The 23,473-nt window shown below is 36.8% G+C and overlaps 1 protein-coding gene across 1 annotated transcript in view; it reads left to right on the forward strand.

Annotated features, from left to right (window-relative positions):
* Positions 1 to 23,473, forward strand: part of LRP1B (LDL receptor related protein 1B) — a 754,159-nt gene that overhangs the window by 491,169 nt on the left and 239,517 nt on the right. The window contains exons 19-23 of the mRNA XM_042808487.1: positions 506 to 673; positions 2,527 to 2,709; positions 9,401 to 9,601; positions 11,914 to 12,159; positions 22,613 to 22,810. Of these exons, the coding sequence (XP_042664421.1) occupies positions 506 to 673; positions 2,527 to 2,709; positions 9,401 to 9,601; positions 11,914 to 12,159; positions 22,613 to 22,810 (996 nt within the window). The remainder of the gene's footprint in view (positions 1 to 505; positions 674 to 2,526; positions 2,710 to 9,400; positions 9,602 to 11,913; positions 12,160 to 22,612; positions 22,811 to 23,473) is intronic.

The following is a 23,473-nucleotide window of genomic DNA, read 5'->3' on the forward strand; positions in this document are numbered from 1 at the left end:
TTATGTGCTGCCACCTTTCTCCACCTTCACTGTTGCAAGTACATGGAAACATCTTTAATGCTACTGGAAAGAAATTTTGACATCAGGTTTTCATTTTGGGTTATATGAAGTTCTCTGTGTGTGTGCTTAACTGTCTAAGTAAACATAATAAATCGCTGAGAATAAAGTAAAACCACTGTGTTTAGAAGCCTGTGTAGTTACACACAACTAAAGAAAACAAAATCTACAGCCTTCTCATGCTTGCTGGTGTCTGTGATTTGAATAGCTGTGAATAATTGCAAGGGATTGGACTATCCAAAATGTCAGTTAAGTGCTGTTGGTAAATTAGAGTTACGGAATTACTTACATTAGAAATAATTTTACCATATGGCCGTGGGCAGGAAACATACTATTTTATTTACTGTATGTTATTTTTCTCTTGTCTTTTTGGAAATGCCTTTTTGTCCTCACATCTTTTATTTAATTTTTTATCTTTTAAATTAATTCTAAAAAATAATATTTGCAGATGACGACTGTGGTGATGGAAGTGATGAACTAAGCTGTATTCACTCATGTTCTGCTGATCAATTCAGATGTTTTAATGGTAGATGTATCCCAAGTCATTGGGCATGTGATGGTGACAATGACTGTGGAGATTTCAGTGATGAAACCAAAACAAACTGCAGCAAGGAAGGTTAGCTTTTTTTTTTCTTTCCCACATTTTAATACTTTAAACACAGAGAATGCTTGATTATAAATACGGAGAACCCATCTTCAGTCAATGGAAAAAGAGAAAATGCTTTTAACCCTGGTAAGGGTTGGAATGAAAAATACGTCAGGTGTAATGTAATACCGAAGTGTATCAGAGGAAGAATGCGTTTGAAAACAGAATGGGTATTATACTGAGATAAGTTTTGTAGTTTTACTTCACTGAATTATGCGAGACATGATGTTTGTCCTATTGCAGAGATGCATGCTGCCTAAATAAAGAGAGAGTAAGCAGCATTTGTTAAGTTACCATTTATATTTTCTGGGGTCTTTATGCAGTAACACTCTCATTTTTGGGTTATCCAAATTTTAGGTATTTTTTTGTCTTTTTTTAATATTGTTACTGAAACATAAAAATGTTTTAACAAACTCTAGTTTTATTTAAATGCCATGCATTGTATTTATTTGGGTGGGGAGAGAAGGGAAGGATGAATGTAGGAAAGGATAAAGAATAATCAGATAAGAATGAATTAATATATTTTTCTCATAGTGATGTTTCCACAATAAAGTAATTGTACATGATTTTCTTGGTCCTTTTTCATGAGTTTATATTCTAAATTCAGTTGCAGACCTCATACAAATAGATGAACTAGCAGCATGCTGTGCATGAGTAAAGTTCTTAAATTTTATATATTTACGAAATTAATAATATTAATATTATTATTATTTATCTATATCAAAATAATTGATCTGGAACCAACCTACTCACTTCCCCCCCGTTCATGTCCATCTCAGATCTTAAAGGCCTGCTCTACCTTTTCATTCAATACTGTGCTATGTTGGGATTTGCACCACTGTCTGACATAGCACTGTTCTACACAGTTACTGTCAGTTGATATCTTCTGTGTCCTGCTCTGCCACACGATACACACTTTCCAGCAACTTCTCTTTGCTTCATTTACAATAGAATGCAAGAATGCAGATTATTTGGAAAAAAAAAAAAAAAAAAAAAGAGGCAACTTTTAACAAAATAAACTGTTTATTTATAGACAGTGCTTTAAGAATGTGTTCAAATAGTGCTTTTTGGTACAAACAGGAATGTATAAGTTTATCATTACTTTGAAGTGTATGTTATTGTTGTTAGTATATTATGAAATACTAGAAATATTTCCAGTGGCAATAGTTTGGGAAAAGGAGGGCAAGGATAAAATTGAGAAGGCCATCAAGAAAATACTTAGAGAATTAAGAATGCGATGCATAATTAAAATCACATAGTTATTGTGCTTTGAAATATTCAGGACTGATTCCATAGCTGCACTGAACTGAAGTTCATTGCTGTGGAATTCAGAAAGACTACAGCTGGTGTGCCAGTGCTGTGATAGCACAAGCCAGGCAGGTGTTGAGCCTCGTGTCAGAGCAGAGGTGTGACCTTTCATGTTTTCTGAATGAGGAGATGGACATTGTCAGAAAAAAAAGAGGAGAATGAAAGAGGAGGAGAGAGTGTAGCTTGAGTGTAGGAGGCTGTGCTTACAAAGCACCAAGAAAACTTCATCAGCTTTGGTGTTCCTTACATCTCCAAATTCATTATTGTCTGACAGCTGTGCAAAAAATAATAAATTGGTATTTACCTTGAGTCTGGAGGGGTGGCAGAGAGTGAAGGGAGTGAACAGAATAAAAAAGAGTTTGTCTGAAGCTTCTGTTAGAGTGGTGAGTTTTGAATGTTATACTTGGGGGGTTCTTATTTTCTCTTTGGTTAGGAAGGGGAATTCTAAGTCGTAAATTTGGCATGGAAAAAGCTCACGAGAGCAAATTTTTCAACGTATTTCTTATTTTTCTAAGAAACTCCCTCTCCTGGAAGATGCAATGGAAAGGAATTTGAATGCAGTCCTGATGGGAACTGTGTTCCTGAGTTGTGGCGTTGTGATGGAGAAAAGGACTGTGAAGATGGTAGTGATGAAAAAGGCTGTAATGGAACTATACGACTATGTGATGAAAAAACCAAGTTCTCCTGCAAGAGTACAGGTATGTGCTTGCAGATATGTTTTTCTCTCATTTATTCATTGTGTGTGCGTCTGTGTGATTTGATCACATATCTACTATTTGAATACCACTTTTAATGTTTAATACTACTAAGGTGATGTTACTTATTGTACTCATACTAGGAAAAGAATATTAATATATTTCCCCTAACCTGTTTTCTGATTTACAATGTAAAATGGATAGGTTTTGAGATTACTTAGAGCTTAAACTGTCCTGTACGACAGTAGATCAAACCAAATACTTAAATATAGCATTTTTAATAGTATTTCAAAGTTCAGGTATTTTCTTCTATTTTCCATCTTTGGCCCTAGAATTAAGTTGATTTAAATGGTATAAAGTAATTAAATAGAATACTTTAAAGAATTAGAACAGCACTGGAAATTCAAACTGCAATATTGGAAGAAAAAATGCATTATTTGAGAATGTTTAAAATGAAATTTTGCTAAGTATACTTCATTAAAAAATGTGAAGAGAAACTGACAATCTTTATATGAGGATATTTTGCAAAATAATGCTTAGATGGAGCATTTTCTTAAGGGACATTCCAGTTAAGGAAGAAATAAATATATGTCACCTTTGTATTAATCTTTTTTCCAATTTCTTTAAAAACTTAATTAAATATTAGGGATAAATTAATTTTCAAGGCAAAATTTAATTTGGGATATAATAAGTAATAATATTGTTGTCATTAGACAACTCTAGTTTTTACAGGAAAGGATGTCTAATGCCTGTGTTATAGCTAAGCATGATAGATGTTGCAGTCCTGCTATGTGAGGTCTGTCCAAAAGTACTTGTGAACATTTACAGATACACTAAGATACTTTATTCAAATCTGCAGTGTGGAGAGAGTTCATTTTTAACACATGAACTACTTTAGAATGTCTTAGAAATGCTTGGTGGTTTTCTGCTACTTTGATTTTAAAGTTATAGAAATCATAATTTCTAGATAAATAAATAAGGAATACTGAATTTCACCTAAACAAAACATTTCCTTTTGTGTTCTTACAGTTTCCATAAAGATGTATAGAACCAAGTAGCTGCTAAATGAAATAGCTTCAATAAGTGAAAGGGGATTATTCACTTTTAATAGAATGGCCTGTCACCTGAAACAGACTGATATACACCCCGACACAGGAATGGCACTTCTTCCTGATACTTTTTCCACAGTACTTTAATGGGGAAAAGGTCTCAGACTACTCTGCCTCATTATACACTTACATGTGTTTACAGTCATGCACCATGAGGGCAATATCTCAGTCAGCTTAAGGATGAACTGTGACTTCTCTGGCTGCCACATAAAAATACAGCCAAAAAATTATTTTCACCAACATTTGCTAAATTCAAAGGTATATAGCTTTGATTTAGAGGAAAATAAAATCATGCTTGTTTGCTGTGTGGAAACATCACTTTAGGAATCAGTTGTGACAGTTCCATCCATATTTTTTTCTTTTCACTATATTCCTTCCATCAGTCCTGGAAGAAGCAAAACTGCTGTTCTGGAGGAGGCATGTGGGTAATGCACTGGAACAGAAAACAGCAAAAGCAAATATTTGTTTAGCAACTTTTCAGTTTAATTCCATATGGTGGGACAAATGATTAATAATGGTTTTATGAGAAATGGTTTCTGTCGTGATCCTTTCAGGTTTCAGAATAATTGTAATTTTCTCTGTGGGTTATTCTAAAGAAATAATGGCATCCACATTTACGAGAATTGTTCTGAAGAGGAGGAGTTGGCTAATTCTCCCCTTATACATTGTTAGGTGGTGGCGTCTGATTTCCTAATGCAGAATATGATGAGTTTGGGTTGGAGTGTGTGTATGGGGGGAAGTGAAACAGCCAATATGTTTTGAGGCAAGTGGCAGTTGGTGAGAACAGTAATAGTGAAATGTTCCTGCCCACTTTTTTGCTTACTTCTTTTTTGTTTTGTGGCTGTAAATAGTAGCTGCAGGGTCTTTCCTTACTGTAGTTTTTTTGTTGGCTCTGGTTAATCTGTCACAATGCCATGGGTATGAGTGTCTCATTACAATTACAGCATTTACCAGACTTCAGCCTAACGTGATTTCTCTGCTTAGAGTAATGGTTGTCTCAAGAACCTGTTGTATCCAGCCCATTTTCTGATACGCAATTCAGAATATCCAACAGAGGGTATTCTATAACTTAGATAGATAGCCTTATAGTACTTTGCCTCTAATAGTTGAATATTTTTTCCTAATAAGGCATCTGATTCTTTGCTGCAGGCTTAGTTGATTGTCTTAATCTTTTCACCTGTATAAAAATCTTTTGGATATTGGAAGACTTCTGTCATATGTGTCCTTAACCACATTTTTTTTGCTGAGTAGTCAAATACTTATTTTTCTCTTGTATGTCGTCTTTTCTTTATTTTATAATTTTAAACCTTTAATATTTCTGTTGGTCTCAATGGAACTGTCCAACCTGTGCAGTTCCTGAGATGTGGTATCCAAAGCCAGCCAAAATGCTGCAGGGGACTTGGGGATAACAAATTTCAGAATGATATTTTTAATTTTTTCAAGAACATCACACAGATGTTGGCGGTGATTTGTGATGAAAAATATACTAGAGTTTGCACAGCAGTAGGATGTGAGGTGCAATTACTACCTGATTGAGATTGACTACTGTTGGGCTGCTTCTATCCAGTTATTTTCTGCTTTTAAGTTAGACTTCTTTTAAATTAGTCTAGGCTAAATTGGATTAGTCTAAGATCCAACTTCCTATTTTAAATTCTGATTCTGTCCTCTAAAACTTACTACAGGCATGTAACTTCAGCTCCATTTTATGTACTACATAAATCTATCCTTTTTATTCCATCTCCACACTTTGCAGTAAGTAGTACTGGACCAAGAGCGTAATCTGTGCAATCTCACTTAAAAAGTCATCTAATTACTCTAATGATCATAATCAAGTACTTTTGTGAAGACAAATGCAAGAGACACATGAATACTTCAGTTTAGTAAGTGGTAGATCTGAATTGTAAGGTATATTTGTCATACTTACTGCCTTTTATATTTCTTTCAAGCAGTTAATTTTGCATCTTACAATTTTTAATGCTACCCTGTGGGCTATTATTTTATATTTCTCTTTTCTCACATGTTAATAATATACTAGAGAGAAAAAAAAAGGTGAGGGAAGACAGAGGATTTCTTTGGAATGGAAAATAAATAATGTACATAGAGGGGAAATAAAGTCCAGGGGTGATCATCACTTTAGTACTGGAAGAGGAGAGCACCAGCGAAAGTACTGACTGGATGGGGAGTGTAAGAGGCAAGATGCAAGTATGTGACAAGAAGAAAAAAATGGAGAGAAGTCGATACTGGGAAGGAAGGCTGGGAAGGAAGGGTCTTTGAGAAAGATGATAAGGAAATTGGTAGGGCTGCCCTACAGATTCTGTGAGGGCTGAGGAGGAGGAAGTGGTTACTGTGGAGAGATAGGGCATGGGAGGATTTTTGAAAGAGGAGAAGATTTAGTAAGAACATAAGAATGGGATGCATGGAGGAGATCAAAGGGTGGGTGGAAAGGCTATCAGTCATAAGGTGGGTTTACCTGTGTTGCTTCCACTTGTTCCTTGCCTGCTCTGTCTCCCCTCTCATTTTTAGATCTTTAGAGCTGCACGTCTCGTATAACTACTTTAATAAGCTTTTTGAAACATAATGGTCATTCAGAATGAGGAAATTTCTGACTGGAGGGGTCGATTCAGTTGACATTCAAAACTTAAATAAAAAGAAACCACCACAGCAAGTAAACTAGAAAATTATATATGTTGTTCCAATATTGGTTTTATCTTCAGTTCCTGTTGTCATTATTTTCTGTGGTAACAGATGTCATCTGTAGGCCCTGAAGTTTTTTTCTTCTGTTTCATCCAGGAGACATTTATAAACATCTGTTTTCTACTAAAAACTTCTAAATACCAGAAATTACCATGTTCTTGAAACATGTAGTTAAGTCTAAGTCTCAGGTATGTTGTACAAGACAGGCAAGATCACTGACCACCACAACATTTTGTTAAATGTGTCAGATTAGAACATTATTTCATTTCAATGGGAATGAGTCTATTATATCGGTTAGGAAGGCATTACAGCTTTAGGCAGTAAGAATCGACTGTAAGAGGAAACTGAATGCAGGTAACACTACACCAAAGTAGTTTTCCTACAGTTGGATCAGTCAGAAAACTTCATGGACTCTGTATCCAAACAAAGACTGAACAGTATATGAAAAGTCAATTTTCTTGTACTTGGTGATATTTGTAGCAACTAAAAAATGTTTTTTAGAAGCATTTGGATCAGGCTTTCCCACATACTTGTTGCTTCAGAACTCCTGATTCACTATTTTACATAAGAGCTATGGAAAAGAACAGCTATATCCATTGAGGCAATTATTTAATGATGGAATTTTACTAAAAAGGTTCCTGGAAACCAAAAATATGAGTTTCAATAAGGGGCAATAAAGCAAAAATACTTCAGTGAATTTTAAGTAGTAATTTCAAGACAGTCATAATAATTGATAAAGTCCATCTCTGTAGAATTTTGACAAAGATTAATTCCTTTAAAGTATATTCTACTTAAGAACAAGTCATAACTATCATATTGGAAGACTAATCTTTTATTATAAAGCATATCTTCATTAACGTAAGAGAAAGGCGGGAAAACTGATTTGCTCTGTAAACGTCTGTATTTATAAAAGATTAAGAAGCAGATTAGGAGCTTTACTGGAAGCAATGTCATTTTGGGATCTGGTTAGTTTGCTTGACATTGGTATTTTCTATTAGCTTTCATTCTACTGCTGTGTTATAATAATACATAAAATCAATGATCATTTCAAGATAATGAAGAGTTTGGACATTTTTTTGAAACACTTGTGATTGCATGTAACAGTAAACTGCGTATATATCATACATAAAACATTGTTTCTCTGTGTCTGTGCAATTCTGTCTTCCGTGTAGGATATTAGCAACTTTGACCACTATAGAAAGTGGTGAAATCTTTTAATTCTATTTCACACCACTACCTGTTTAAGTTTTCCAGGTGATTTTGCACCGGTAAAATTTATGTTCTGTTGTTTGAAGACACATTCACTATAGTATGATCCTGAAGCTTAACTTCTTGCTTTTCATCACTGAAGGTGAAATCAGTCTCATATTTGCCTTTTGAGTGCAGCAGAAATGTTTGGGGTTTTTTTCATTGTCCTTATTTCATTGTATTTTATCCCATTGTCATTCTGTGAGGATGTCAGCACCTTTCCCATTAAAAGAAGACTAAAATATCAAACAAAAAGCATTATGCTAATCTTAAGCAAATATTTCCTTTAAAGGAAATTGAAATCTGCTGTGGTATTATGGCAAACAGTAGAGTTGCTGTTAGGAACAGTTGCTACCTTGTGTGGACAGCAATACAGAATCTCTTTTGTGGGTTTATATCGAACTGTGTCATGGTCAGTAGAGAATAAAAGACAGCCTGTATCGGATTTAACACTGAGGGGTATTAACCAACAATATTAGAATTTTACCCTAGCTGATTATTTCACACACTTGCTTGCTTCCCCCACAAAGCCATAATCAGTCTCAATTTCTTACTGGGAAGGGTTGGCAGAAAGTCGTATCAGTTCATGCTGTGCAACAGTTTGCAGTTACCAGTCTCAGGCTTCACCACTAGCATTGCTGTCAGTGCATCCAGACATTTCCAGGATTTTCTTTCCCATTCCAGCCTGATTTTCTCTACCTAAATAGTTTATAGCCAGAAACATAGTGCAAGATCAGTTTCCTCAACCCATGGTTCTACCTGTTGTCTCTGTTAATTGGAGAATCAAGTACATGCCTCTTCTGTTCAGTCCAGGTGTTATCAAAATTTCCAGCTAGCCACTACTGGTTGTAGCTAGCGAGTGTATATTTGTGAGTTGAAAAATAGTTTGGGACAGTAGCATGCACACAAACTCAGACCTGTAAGTAGTAGCATTCACAGTCTATTACTTTCACCTATTAAAATCCCTGGCTTGGGTGATTCTAAAGATGAAACCCCCTTTCTCAGTCAAGAGACTGTCTCGCTTCTCTTAGCATTGATGGTCAGCACAAAAGTGGAATTTTTTTTTCCCCTTTTGAGGAACAAAGGAAATTATCTGAACCCTGCTTTGATAAAACTGGAATCATGTAAGAAATTTCATCTGCTGTAGTTATTTTGTCTAAAAACTGATTTATCTGCCATAATCTGGGAATTTATTGTGTGTGCTTCCTAGATTTTTGTATTTCAAACCCATGCTAATAGAAAGTCATCTAGTGAAACATTGTTTCTATGCAAAGCTGTTGGAGTAGAAGCTAAAGGAAGAGAGAGAGAAAGAAAGTAAAAAATTTAAAAAACAAAACAAAAAACATTTTAGTGTAATTTGGTATATTTAACAGATTATGAGGATGTGTCCTGCTGTATGCCGTTCTGTTCAGCATAGAAATAATTAGGTTTGATGTTGTTTGGAAAATTAGACTGTCAACACTGATGTGGATGATGCTTCAGAGTATAAGTACAGGATGGTTTCTTTCTGTTCATCTAAGAGGAAAGTTCTATTAAAAGAAAAGCATAATAAAATAAAAAAATATCTGTGCAATGTTACTGAAGGTTTTTCTAAACTTTGCTTCTGGTCTGATTTCCTGTGTTTATTGTCTCTTTTCTCCAAGGGAGATGCATTAGCAAAGCGTGGCTATGTGATGGCGATATTGATTGTGAGGATCAGTCTGATGAGGATGATTGCGAGGGCTATATGTGTGGACCACCAAAATACCCTTGTGCTAATGATACCTCCATCTGCCTACAGCCTGAGAAGCTCTGCAATGGGAGAAGAGATTGTCCTGATGGATCTGATGAAGGCGATCTTTGTGGTACTTTTTAGACACGTTTTCCTGATTATTCTTCATATTGTCTATCACAGTACTTCCAGTTGAAAAAACAAAAAAAAAAAAAACTTGCATGTTAATCTTACTTAAATTTTATCACAGTAGTCTATGTGAGGATTTTTACTTAATTTAAATCATACTGGGTTTGTGCTTGAAATATTAGTTTCCTTCAAATAAGGGAATACATAGTTCCTTAAGTCTTTCACTTCCTAACCCCTTAAAATACTCCTGGAGGTAAACAATTTAAAATGCTCTTGTATATATGGAAGGATTTAAGCTAATTTGCAGTTCTCTCCAACTATAGAAGCTTGAGTTGATAGAATCCTGTCAGTAGCTGTGTAGGACTTCATGAAGAAATGCATTGGGATGACTAGGAGGCATTAACATGTCTCCCTGATGGTGGTGTTGAAAGGCTTTCATGGCATGTCAGACAATGTAGGTTATCTCAGCAAAATTGTATTTGATAAAAAATGTACAAAAATAACTTTATAAATCTGACAAAAGTGTAACAGATAACCTAATTGAATTATTGTAAAATATATGCAAAGTTAAAATGAACAGATTTCAAAAGAACTTGCAATACTGTAGCAGTAATATTGTACTATAGTGATGGCTTAGGGATAAGAAGTGAAACATGGTTTCTCGGAAAAATTCAGGTAATTTTATAATTATTTTTAATTATATCAACATTTTGCCAGCATTCCTTTACAAAACATTTGGAGGTGTTTGCAAGCATTTTCACCCTCTAGGGTCTATCTTTACCTGGAGACGCTGCACTGGTCTAGTTCAGTGGCTGGGCAACAGCTTCTGCAGGACATGGCAAGGAAATCCTTATGCTGTCCTGTGCTGTTGGTCTGCAGACTGTACTGTGAAAGAGATCTTAAACTCACTGTTCCTCTGGAATATATTAAGACTGTTGTAAACCTAAATCCTCTGAGAGCTACATATGAATCCCCTGCTGTTTAGACTCCAGGTGAAAGAAATTATAGCCTAAGGTTATTTATATTGTCTTCATACTATTTCTGTGTTTGGACAATTATATTCGTACTAGTAGTTGCCCATTATGACACCTATATACTGTTGGATACTGTATAGAGCCAAGCTCGGTTTTTAATGGTTGTTGCAACTTTTAGATGCTGTGTTATTAGTGAACAGGTATTTCAGCAACTGTTAATTGTTTAGTTTTAAGGCATACCTAAGCATAAACTGTAGGACAAATATGGGATGTTGGGCAATACATTTGCATGTTAGCCCCAGTAAGGAGTTTGATTCTTTTTTGTCATGATAAACAAAGCCATAAAAAGACCAAACTTGGAATCTGAACAAAGGACTCTTACAAGAAGGGATTATTTTTTTTTTTTTTTTAAGTGAGAAGGAAATAATTCTTCTGTAGAAAACTGTTGTGTTTTATACACTTTATCACAAGTGAGTAAGGCTTTCAGAGAATTGTTAGAATCAAACAAAATAACTAGAAGACACGACTACATTTAAAAAACAAAAAAGTGAAGCCTAGTTTCCAGTGCAACAATGGACCACTTTGCCCCTCCCATTGATTCCCTGGATATCAGTAGTACTAAGAGGTAAGCATGCTTTTTTGCTCCAGAGGTCACAGAATTTCTCACAGACGCAGTTATCATGCTTTTAATTCAGATGCTTTAAAGGTCTCACAAATCACCTTCAATTCATTTAGCAGAGCTTTACAAATCATCGGTTACCTGCAGAATATAATGAGAGCACTGACACAGAGAATGCAGAAGTAGTATTCCCTGATAACTCTTACTGGAAAAAAAACAGGAAGAAATCCTGATTTTTACTTCTTATTTTTACATGTTTCTTTGACAAGTTGTTTGTGATGTGTATACGTATGACTAAGAGTTGGATCCTTCTTCCTGCAAGCTCAAGTGGCTGGAGGCAAGGGAAGTATTTGGGAAAGTATGCTTATTTGTCTGTGCAGCAGCTTTTGGTCACCAGTGAAGATGGTTGAGCTATAATGGTCTTTGGACTGACTCTGTGTGGACACCCTTTAATTATTAATGAATTAAATAATATTCATGAAAGTCTGAAGATATACATACGTTGTACATCTACTATGCTAAAATCTTGAAAGGTTGCAGTAAAGCTACTGTGCTGAATACTTACAAATTAGATAATTTTAATAATACACATAGAAAGCTGTTTAACAAATGTAAAATTAATTTTCCACTTCTTAGAGGCCTTTTATGTGTTTTAATTGACCTGGTGACCTTAAGAACACAGCCCATGCAGCCCTTAATGTTTTTTTTTTCATGTTATTTCAGATGAATGTTCACTTAACAATGGTGGATGTAGCCATCAATGTTCTGTGGTTCCTGGAGGAAGAATTGTGTGTTCTTGCCCTGCAGGATTCAGTCTTAATGTAGACAACAAGACTTGTGAGATTATGGATTACTGTACCAAGCACCTTAAGTGTAGTCAAGTATGTGAACAGCATAAAAATACTGTCAAGTGTTCATGTTACGAAGGCTGGAAGCTCAGTAAGGATGGAGAAAGTTGTGTTAGTACTGGTAAGTTGAAATTCAATGTATTTTCAATACTCCAAATGTTAACAGTGGTTAAGTCCATTTAGTGAGAGGTTATTTCCTTTTTATGCTAAGAAATACGGGCTTGAATTGTCCAAATATTGGTCTGATAGCAATCTGAAGAGCTCATTAAGGCTGTCCCTATTCTTGATGCAGGATGAAAGAGTATTGCAATCTTAGTTTGTTACTTATAAGACTTTCTAAGAATGTTAATACCAAATAATTTCTAAGTTGTTTTAAGTTTTATACAGTTTTTCATGTATATTTAATATCCAGGAGATATATATATGCGTGTGTGTGTGTGTATATATGGAATATGGGGGATTTACTATGTATTTTGAAGAAACGGATCAATTTGTGACAACACGATATTGATCAGTATTACTTGAGGGCTCAGAAGTTTCATTTTGAATGTGCATGGACACACATATATCTTCTGCCTGTTTGCATTTCACAGTTCAAGCTATTTTTTCACCCACGACATTCTAGTACTTGTTTTTTGACATCGGTAAGCCTGTTCAGCTCACTAATCAAGAAGAAGACCAACATAAACCAGAATGGGAGAGGGGAATGCAATCCTCTCATTTACTGTTGATATGTACTGAAGCATGATTTAGAAACTGTGTTAGGGGTGTCTTTTTTCAAGTGCAGTGTTGTGCGTAAAATCCAAACAGGCATATGCAATATAAACTGTCATCACATCTTTACCTACCCTGTAGGTAATTAAAAATACCATTGATTTTGATGTCTAGATTTTCAAAGTTTCAGTTTAGAATTCTTTGATATTTTTATTCTTTATTATCTTTATTTTTTGATAGTATCTTTTCAGTTCTGAGTAGAAATATCTCCCAAACGGTCTATCACTTCTTTGGATACTTCATGATTCTGTAGATATCATGATAAAAATATCTTGATTTGTTCCAGATACTCAGCATTTCCTCAGATGAATCATATGAAAAAAATCTGAATCAGTAAACTAGAAATAAAAGCCCAAGGTTCCTGTTTCTAGTCCTCTGAAATAATTTAGTAGTTAGTGGCTAATTTAATGGTCCATATTTCACAAAAGGCAAATTCTGATCTTTCTGCTTTGACAATGTTTGAGCTAATTTACACATTTTAGAACTTCGTTGCAGTAATAAAGAAGTCCATAATTTACTTATAGCCAAAATATCTATTGGATGTAATAAAAATAATGTTTCTCTTTACAAAACAATGAATAATTAAAATTTAGTTTTATATCATGGATGTTCTCTTAAAGAGCTTTTTAGAAATGCTGATGAATTAAATGTCATGCATTTGAGCTGTCTAATTCATTAAGAAGAATGTGGTTTAAATTCATCAGACTGGAATAACTGTTGTTACAATTTCCAGAATGATCTCCAAATTGAGTCTTTGTGTCTCCATAATTATTACCACCATACGTAAATAGTTACTTCTACATTATTAAATCAGGAAGCTTTGTTGTTCAGATGTTAATGAGTTATGATGATAGTAGATTCTCAAATTGCGCTTCGCTGGCATATTACTGTGATTCTGTATATCTGAACTACATTGCTGTCAAAGTTCTTATTTTATGATACTGCATTAGTCTTACTGACTTTTGATCAATATGATTTATTATGGACACTACCAGTAATTCAAAAAGTGCATTCTTACTGGATTACAGAAATCAAAGGACTAAAAGCATTGAAGACAGTGTTAGTAACTTGGTGGATGAAAGCTTGAAACAACCTTTAAATTAAAGCAAACAGAAATTATCAGTATTTGAAAGAGAAAAAAAAACAAAGTGAAATATACTTGTGCTGAAAAATGAGACTACAGTTTCTCAGTTTTCCTTAAACCCACAAGATATTTCTGCTTAATGTTTACTGATGTTGGTGAGAATTTGATGTTACAAATTGATTTTTAAAGATTTTCTGAAAGAATGTAATATTAGATATATGATCTGAGATGTGATGTCAGCAGGTATAAAGAAAAATGATACCTTTCTTTACAGACCGTAAAGATACTATCCTAATGCTATTAAAGCTGCAACAAAATTATTCCATATGATATAGGACATATACTTTTATAGTCACTAATAATCTTGTCCCCTTTCAGTTTATTTCATTTGAAAGGCATGATAAGCACTCTGAAGGACAGATCCTCTGATACTTCAGTTGTTGACTGTGTGAACAGCATTTTAGTGAAGTGAGCACAATTTGTGAATGTTAGCCTTAAAATGTACATACTGTTTACATCTTTGTGCATGAGATCTTAAATCAACATAAAGAAAAAAGCTTTCACGTAATACTATTACAGGTAGAGTTGAAAGTCATATTGAAGATAAACAGTCTCCCAAATGCCAAACTATTTCTTCAGTTATACCAGTTGGTATAAAGTAATTCTTAGAACAGCCATAGTGATTTAAAAAGCCTTGAACCAGGAATAGGTGTGTTTTGTATTAGAAGAGTAAGTAGTAATCCTTCTTCCAGGAGAAAAAAATTCCTCAGAGGAAAATTATTACCTTGCCCTTAGCTACATATTTTTTTTTTTTTTACTATCTAAAATAGCACTTTCCTATATACAGTTAAACATATGATATTGGCATCAAAGAGACATGGTGGGATGGCTCCTATGACTGGAGTGCTGGAATGAAGGACACAGACTCTTCAGGAAGGACAGACAGGGGAGATGAGGAAGGAAAGTTGCTCTCTATGTCAATGACCAGCTGGACTGCATGGAGTGAATGAGGAGCCAACTGAATGTTTATGGGTCAGGATTAAAGGGAAGACAAGGTCAGGAGACATTATAGTGGGGTCTGCTACAGGACACCCAACAAGGAAGACCGAGCAGATGAGGCCCTCTGTAGACAGATAGGAGCAGCCTCATGTTCACAAGCCCTCGTCATTATGGGAGACTTCAACCACCCTGATATCTGTTGGAGGGATGACATAGCAGGGTATAAGCAATCCAGGAGATTCCTGGAATGTGTTGATGATAGCTACTCCAAGTGATAGAGGAACCAATGAGGAGAGGTGCTATGCTGGACCTTGTTCCCACTGACAAGGAGGGGCTGGTGGGGAATGTGAAACTCAAGGTCAGCCTTGGATGCAGTGACCATGAAATGGTGGACTCCAAGATCCTCAGGGCAGTAAGGAGGGCACGCAGCAAGCTCTCTAACGTGGGCTTTAGGAGATCATACTTTGGTTACCTGGGAAATGGAGAAGGCTGAAGTACTCAACAACATTTTTGCCTCAGTCTCCACCAGCGGGTGCTCCAGCCACACCACCCAAGTCACAGGAGGCAAGGACAGGGACTGCAAGAATGAAGATCATGCTCAAGACTATCAAAGCAACCTGAAGGTGCACAAGTCCATGGGACCTGATGAGATGCATCCAGGGTTCCTGAAGGAACTGGCAGATGAAGTGGCTACGCCACTGTCCATCATACTGGTGAAGTTGTGGCAGTCTGAAGTTCCCACTGACTGGAAAAGGGGAAACATAACCCCGATTTTTAAAAAGGGAAAAAAGGAAGACACAGGGAACTACAGGACAGCCAGTCTGACCTCTGTGCCTGGCAAGATCATGGAGCATTAATCCTCTTGGAAACTGTGCTAGTGTACATGGAAAATAAGGAGGTAATTGATGACAGCCAACAGGGCTTCACTAAGGGCAAATTATTCCTGACAGATTTGGTGACCTTCTACAACAGAGTTACAGCTTTGATGGATAAGGGAAGAGCAACTGACATCATCTACCTGAACTTGTGCAAAGCATGTGGCGTTGTCCCACATGACATTCTTGTTTCTAAATTGGAGAAACATGGATTTGATGAATGGGACCACTCAGTGGATAAGAAATTGGCTCATTGGTTGCACTCAGAGAGTTGTGGTCAACAGCTCGATGTCCAAGTGGAGAGCAGTGAGGAGTGGCATTCCTCAGGGGTCAGTGTTGGGCCTGGTGCTGTTTAACATCTTTGTTGTCGACATGGACAGTGGGATCGATGCACCCTCAGCAAGTTCACCGATGACCCCGAGCTGTGTGGTGGGTGACACGCTGAGGGCAGGGATGGCATCCACAGGGACCTGGGCAGGCTGGAGAGGTAGAACCGGGCAAACCTCATGGAGTTCAACAAGGCCAAGGGCAAGGTCCTGCCCGTGGGTCAGGGCAATCCCCAGCACAAATCCAGGCTGGGCGAGGAGTGGATGGAGAGCAGCCCCAAGGAGAGAGACTTGGGGGTGTCCGTGGGGGGAAAACTGCCTGTGAGCCAGCAATGTGTGCTTGCAGCCGAGAAACCACCCATGTGCTGGGCTGCATCAAGAGAAGTGTGAGCAGCAGGTCGAGGGAGGGGATCCTCCCCCTCTGCTCCGCTCTGGGGAGACCCCCCTGCAGTGCTGGGGCCAGCTCGGGGGCCCCCAACAGCAGAAGGACACGGAGCTGCTCGAGCGGGGCCAGAGGAGGCCACGGAGATGCTGGGGGGGCTGGAGCAGCTCCCCTGGGAGGCCGGGCTGAGAGAGTGGGGGGGGTTCAGCCTGGAGAAGAGAAGGCTCCGGGGAGCCCTTCGAGCGGCCTCCCAGGGCTTAAAGGGGGGACAGGAAAGGTGGGGAGGGACTCTGGGTCAGGGGGTGTGGGGATGGGACGAGGGGTAACGGATTTAAACTGTCAGAGGGTAGATTTAGATTAGATGTAAGGAAGAAATTCTTTACTATGAGGATAGTGAGGCGCTGGCCCAGGGTGCCCAGAGCAGCTGTGGCTGCCCCCTCCCTGGAAGGGTTCAAGGCCAGGTTGGACGGGGCTGGGAGCACCCTGGGCTGGGGGAAGGGGGCCCTGCCTGGGGCAGGGGCGATTGAGACTAGAAGGTCTTTAAGGTCCCTTCCAACCGAAATCATTCTGTGATTCTATGATTTTACCAGTACACAGCAATAACATGTACATTAGTATTCAGCACTTGCCTTTTTCAAAATATCTTAAAAACAGTTACTTGAGTGCCCATTGAAAATCTAATGGGAATATGTATGCTGAAACTGCAGTAATATATGTGTATTTTTTTTCTTTGGATGGCATATCAGAATCAAATATTGTGTTTGTTAGAGGAATCTAATGAATTATCAGAGAAATATAATGAGTTATGGAATAATATGTATATAGAAATAAATTGCTTGAATTGAACAGTTCTTTTTTAGTTTCTCTTTCAAAGTCTTTCTCGTAGTTTTCCCTGTTTTCCCTTATTTCTGCTTATTTTCTCTTAATTTCTTATGGGTTTTAAGTGTCGTGTTTTTCTCCTTCAGAGTTCTTTCACTTTCCATATCTCCTGTTTTCATTTAGTTTGCTTTTTGCTGTTCTGGTATGTAGGTTATTACATTTCTGATTTCCCAAAGACTGTTTCATTCATGTTTAAATTTGTATCGATTGAACTAAAAGTATGCTGCAGAACTCCATTATTCAGATAGAAAATCAATATAAATTATATATTTTCCTACCCTTCTTCCTAGTTTCTCTTGGAACACATTTGAAAATAAGTTGTAGTGATATATTGCACTTAAGTCTTTTAGATGATAAGAAGCATACAGAAAAAAACTGTTCTTGAAAGATATTTAAATTTCATGTTTACATTCAGCCTTTCAGAATTCGGTGTAATAAATTTAGATGAACTCTGAAACACTTAGCTTAGTATAGATTTAGTTTAAAAATTACTGTCAACCTTTTCTAAGCTGTGGGAACTCTGTTATATCAATAGATAGATGTATTTGGAAAAGAGGATGATATGTCTGTATGTTTGACCTGTTTTTAGCTGGTTTTCAATTCAATGTTATTATAATTCCCAGATAGCTTTCAATACCAAAATGGAGGGAGTAAAAACAAAATAAAATAAGGATAGTCCAATCCTTTCTGAGCAATTCAGAACTTCTAATGAAGGTTTTTTCAGACCTTTTGTGAAGCTGTCATTTTCCTTTGAGGTAAATTTCATAAAAGCACAGTGTAGGTTGCTTGTTGTGCTGCTGTTGTTACAGTAAGCTTCAGTGAAATGATAAACTTCAGTTAGCATTTTTCTCCAAGAAATAATTTTACATTAAAACCACTTAAAAGGTGAGTCATTATTTTCTATATGGTCTTTCTCGACTGTGGTGTTTAAGCAGTTTTCTCCTGTCAGATTTTTTTCTTACAGCTGTTAATGTAGTTCATGCTTTATGTTTGTATCACATATTTTATATGTTGACCTATATGGTAAAAAGGCTTGGTGCAGTCATGAAATTAGAATGTACAGAAATGAAAGATTTTCTTCTAATAAATTATCAATTACTTTTCTTTAAAAAGAGCTTTAAAGAATGGAATCAATAACCATTACATTATTACATTTACATTGACATCAACATTGAATTGCGTTAAAGTGAGATTTTATGAAAATATTCTGAATCGATTGGTAAAATAGAGTATTTTGTCTTAATTCCCAGAAGAGGAATCAAGTGGGAAAATAGCATCAAATTTTTGTTTTATAGTGTAATGGAAGCATAAACTTAAATAAACTTGATTAAATTCAGTCTGAAAATTCTAATTCAGTATAATATAGCTTATTTTATAGAGTCATTGAATTAATAACATTGGAAGGAAGGTCAAAGGCTATGTAATACTGCTTCTGTTTGCTTTCAAAGACCTTCAAGACACTGCCAGTGGTGAACTCCCTAGTTTCCCAGGGGTGAGATGTTTCAGTGCCTTATTCTCTTTAAGACTTTTTTTTTTTTTTCCTACTCTTTCTAATTCTTCCCGCTCCAGTTTAAGCCTTTAATCCTTGGCCTACTTGTTATTTATATAGAAATCAAGACTTCCCATTTTCAATTCATCAGCCTTTTATGTCTTTGGGGGATTTTATGTACTTCCACTCATCATCTTTTTCCATTTTTTTTTTTACACTAAGAAATTCCGGATTTTCATCCTTTCTTTGCAGGCCACGCTTTCTAGACCATTTATAGCACTTTCTGATTTCCTCTTGCATTCCTGTTGTTGATTAACATTATTCTTTATGAGCCATGCTCAGAACAGGGTGCAGTGTTGTAGTCTGTCTTCACCAAAGTGTAGGGGGAGGGAATGGAAGGGTTATATCATATTTATTTCAAGTGTAAACCTTGAGTTGACCTTATTTACAGTGCCATGCTATTTGTGATCTAATTTTCTAGATTCTTTCCTACAGATCTGATACCCCATCAGTTATATACCCATTTTATGCAGCTTATTATCCTTGAAATGTGGTACTTAGTACACATACAATGATAGGGGAGTCAGGCGGTAATAAGTAAAATTCTAGACTACTCCAGTCACCCAGGCTATGGTGATTGATTGCTACATTATGTAAAGCAGAGTGGTGTCTGGTCTCTGGCTCACAGCCCACCAGTCAGGCAATAATTACTGCTATAGAGGAATCTATGTAAAACTGGTTTCTGTCTGCTTTCTGTATTCTTTCCAGAGAAATTCTGTGCTACGATACTGTCTCTCATTTGTTTCAATATCAATCATTCTTTTGTTTTATGTAATATCACATCTGTGACTTGACTGTATGTCAGCCACAATAAACAAGGATCTGAATTTACATCCTTGTATTGTTATGGGAAGGGTAAGAAAGAGTAGGGAGAAAAAGCAGCTTATTATCTGTTCATTTAAATCAAAATGTCCAAATAAACAAAATGGTATTACTTTGCCTACATGTATTTTCTTACACATTTCTCATTGTTGATTTACATTCTTAAGTATTGTACCTTAAGTTTGTCAAGATCCCATTTGTCGTGGTCTGAGCTCAGAGGGCAACTGAGCACCACACAGCTGCTTACTCCTCCCTTCTCTCCCAGCAATGAGAAGGGACAAATAAGCCAGGCTTGGGATTTGAGATAGGACCAGGAGGGGCAAATCACCCATTATGGTCATGGGCAAAAGGCAGACTTGTTAGGGGAAGAAAAAAAAGAACATACGTTTATTACAGACACTAACAACAACGCTTAACAGAGTAGGACAGTGAGAAGCATTGCCACACCTTGAGAACACCTTCCCCCCACCCCTCCCTTCTTCCCGGGCTCAGCTCTGCTCCCGATATCTCTACCTCCTCCCCCAGCAGCTCAGGGGCAGGGAATGGGAGGTGCAGTCAGTGCTGCTGCTTCTTCTGTCTTTGGTGGGTGGAGCTTCTGGAACTTCTCCCCCTGCTCCACCGTGGTCGTCCCCTCTCACAGTTTGTGGAGGACTGTCTCCTTTCTCTAACGTGAGTCCCTCTCACAGGCCGCAGCGTTTCCTTACACTGCTCTGGCGTGGGACACCAACTTTCTCCAGCTGGAGTCCCTCTCAGGCTGCTCCAGCGTGGGACACCCCCGCATGCTGCAATCCTCCCAGTGCTGAACTACAACATCAGGGCTAAGTTTTCCCACAAGATCCCAGCCTTCTTTGAGTATAGTCACCATGGTCACCCATGCAAAACACAGGCCATAAATAAGTGGCTGCTTTGCCATAGACCTTCACGGGTGGCGGGGGGGCCGCCCTGCCATCTCACCACAGGATACAGGGGAGTCTCTGCTCCGGCACACCTCCTCACTCCTTTAGTCCTCTGTTCTTCCACTGACCTTGGTGTTCACGTAGCTGCCACAACTCCTCCTCACCAGGTCCCATCTTAAATACATTATCACTGAGGCGCAGCTGATTGGCCCAACCTTGGTGCAAAGGTGGAGCTGACTTGGAGCTGGGGGAGCTTTGAGAAGCTTCTCACAGGGGGCCACCCCTACAGCCACCTCACCTACTACCGAAAAACCCCACCACTCATTCAAACCCAGGACACCACTGAACTCTAACCCTTTTCATTAGTGTACTTGATAATTTGCACTGTATGTTATGCAACTTAAGCTAGACTTCCTAGACTTTGAATGAAAAAAATCCATCCAACATAGCACGGATTTATCAGGTTTCTTTTTTTCCATTGTGATGTTAATTACTGAGATACATAAAAGAAGCTACTGGTGATGTCCGTTGTGTATGTTCTTATGCACTGGAGTTGCCTGAAAACCAGTATATCAGTAGCCTGTGGTCTCCTCAATAATAGTTATCAATTTATCATAAATTGGGAAGTGCCATTAAAGTGTTTCTCGGGTTCAGTTAACTGCTACTTGTGAAATAGCTGCTAATGTCAGTGATCTTGTTCTTCATTAAATTATTGAACTAGTACAGAGCTTTGAAAAATTGGTTTTGCAGAAAGTCATTCACTGCTTTAACAAATAGGAGGATCATTTGGAAAGTCAAGCCACATTATGAGCAAGTACATCAAGAGTAGAAACATAGATCTATTGAGGTACCTGATTAACTTGAAACATCATAGATAGTTTAATCAGTATGTGCAATGGTTTTCAAGAGAACATGAAACTAATCTTTTCAAAAAGAGATATATAAGCATCCGTTCGATTTGGTGGTATTTTGTGCAAACTTTTTTTTAATATTTTAGAAGAACAATGCAATATTGCTTATTGCCATGAAATGCCATTGACCTGTCCTTTACATAAAATGAAGGTTTAATTGTATGGAGAACAAAAGCCCCAGTATCATTTGTGTTCCACTCTAGAAGAAAGAACTGGAAAAAAAGAAAAATCTAGCTACTTTCCCACAGAAAAGAAGGATTGGTGTGAAAAACTTTGTTAATTAAAGTGGATATACTGAGTGTATTCAACAGTTTACAGAATCCAATTTTTGTTTTAACACAGCTACTTGTTTGAGAAACTTCTCCTAATCTAAAATATGTAAGAACTGTAATAAAACATTGATTTTATAATATAGTTTACCTATGAAGAGAGCATTTACAGGTATTTATATGTAATTTGATATAACCACACAGGTATTTAACGTTAATTGAATACCAAAGGAAGGAGAACCTTAGTGGTAGTCGGATTTCTGATGGGAAGTATCAATAAGAACGTAAAGTGTTCATTTACTTGCTTCATAGTTTGGGGCAAAGGGTTTTTTTAAGCATTCAGTTGAAAACAAAAGGTACATTATATATATTCAAAAGGTACCTTACATACATTTTAGTAAATTGTTTAAACTAATCGGCATATGAAACAATATACAATTTAATGGATTATTTTTTCTGAAACTTTTGAGAAAACACGTTTTAATTTTGATAACATGACTTTTTAAAGATCTAATTATGGACTCCTTGTGGTAGAGCTACAAAACATGTTTCAACAGTTGAGTTTGATATTCCCAAATTTAATGTTTAATATCTCTAGTTCTGATCGAAGATAGAGCTAGAAGGGAGAAGTGAGAAGCCTGTGAGACTGAAAATGTATTTGAAAGACTCCTTATCAGAAGATGAATTGTTTTAATCATCTGTGTCTCCTGATAAAGTATTCTGTTGTTCTTATTCCACTTGTCATTTCTATCAATATGTAACTATCTTATTTATTATTCTTTTGAAACATATTATCCTCTGCTTCCAGATCCATTTGATGCTTTCATAATTTTTTCTATTCGACATGAGATCAGAAAAATTGATCTTCACAAACGTGACTACAGCCTGTTAGTTCCTGGATTAAGAAATACAATAGCACTTGATTTTCATTTCAGTCAGAGTTTGCTGTACTGGACAGATGTGGTAGAGGACAAGATTTACAGAGGCAAGCTCTCTGAAACTGGAGGTATGAATTTAATCTCTAATTTCTTAACAGTAAGAACAAGTGCAGTTACAGATGTTAGTGCTGGTAAATCATAACTGAGCTATCATTTGCAGAAACAGAATTTATGATGGCATTCTGCCATTAGAAAGGTGTATATCTAGATGGTACTTGATGTAGATCTAGAAAAATACTTTTTATTATACAAGTTTCCTTTTGCAATGGCATATAGGAGGAATAAATTGGCAAATGCAAAGGGGGCTGATATTTCTTCCTGGTCCAATGAGTGCAGTATTGATTTTCTTCATTTTTTGTAATTTACCTTCTCCTTATTAAAAAAATATAAGAATTTATCAGAAGTCTGATAAATTATTTGTTCTCACTCGGTGAAAGCTATAATTTTATAGCATTTAGAAGACATGTTCTTTGCCCTGGTGACATAATTATGGTCTATAACTCAATCTAATCTTATAATATATACAAATGTGTTTCTATAGCATATTCTTTGCTGAAGTATATATTCAGGTGCTTTCACTCCTGCATGAGCTAACAGATATAAGCATGTTTAACATGCTTCTGTAAAAGTTCACATACTCATTCACACGTATCTTCTCCAACACATTTGTTTTTTTGTTTTCTGGTCTTTTTTCTTCTCCTTAGTAGATGGTATTTGTGGGTATTTTTATA

The sequence above is a fragment of the Tyto alba genome, unplaced genomic scaffold (genome assembly GCF_018691265.1).
Source record: "Tyto alba isolate M040663 unplaced genomic scaffold, T.alba_DEE_v4.0 Super-Scaffold_7, whole genome shotgun sequence".
NCBI lineage: Eukaryota > Metazoa > Chordata > Aves > Strigiformes > Tytonidae > Tyto > Tyto alba.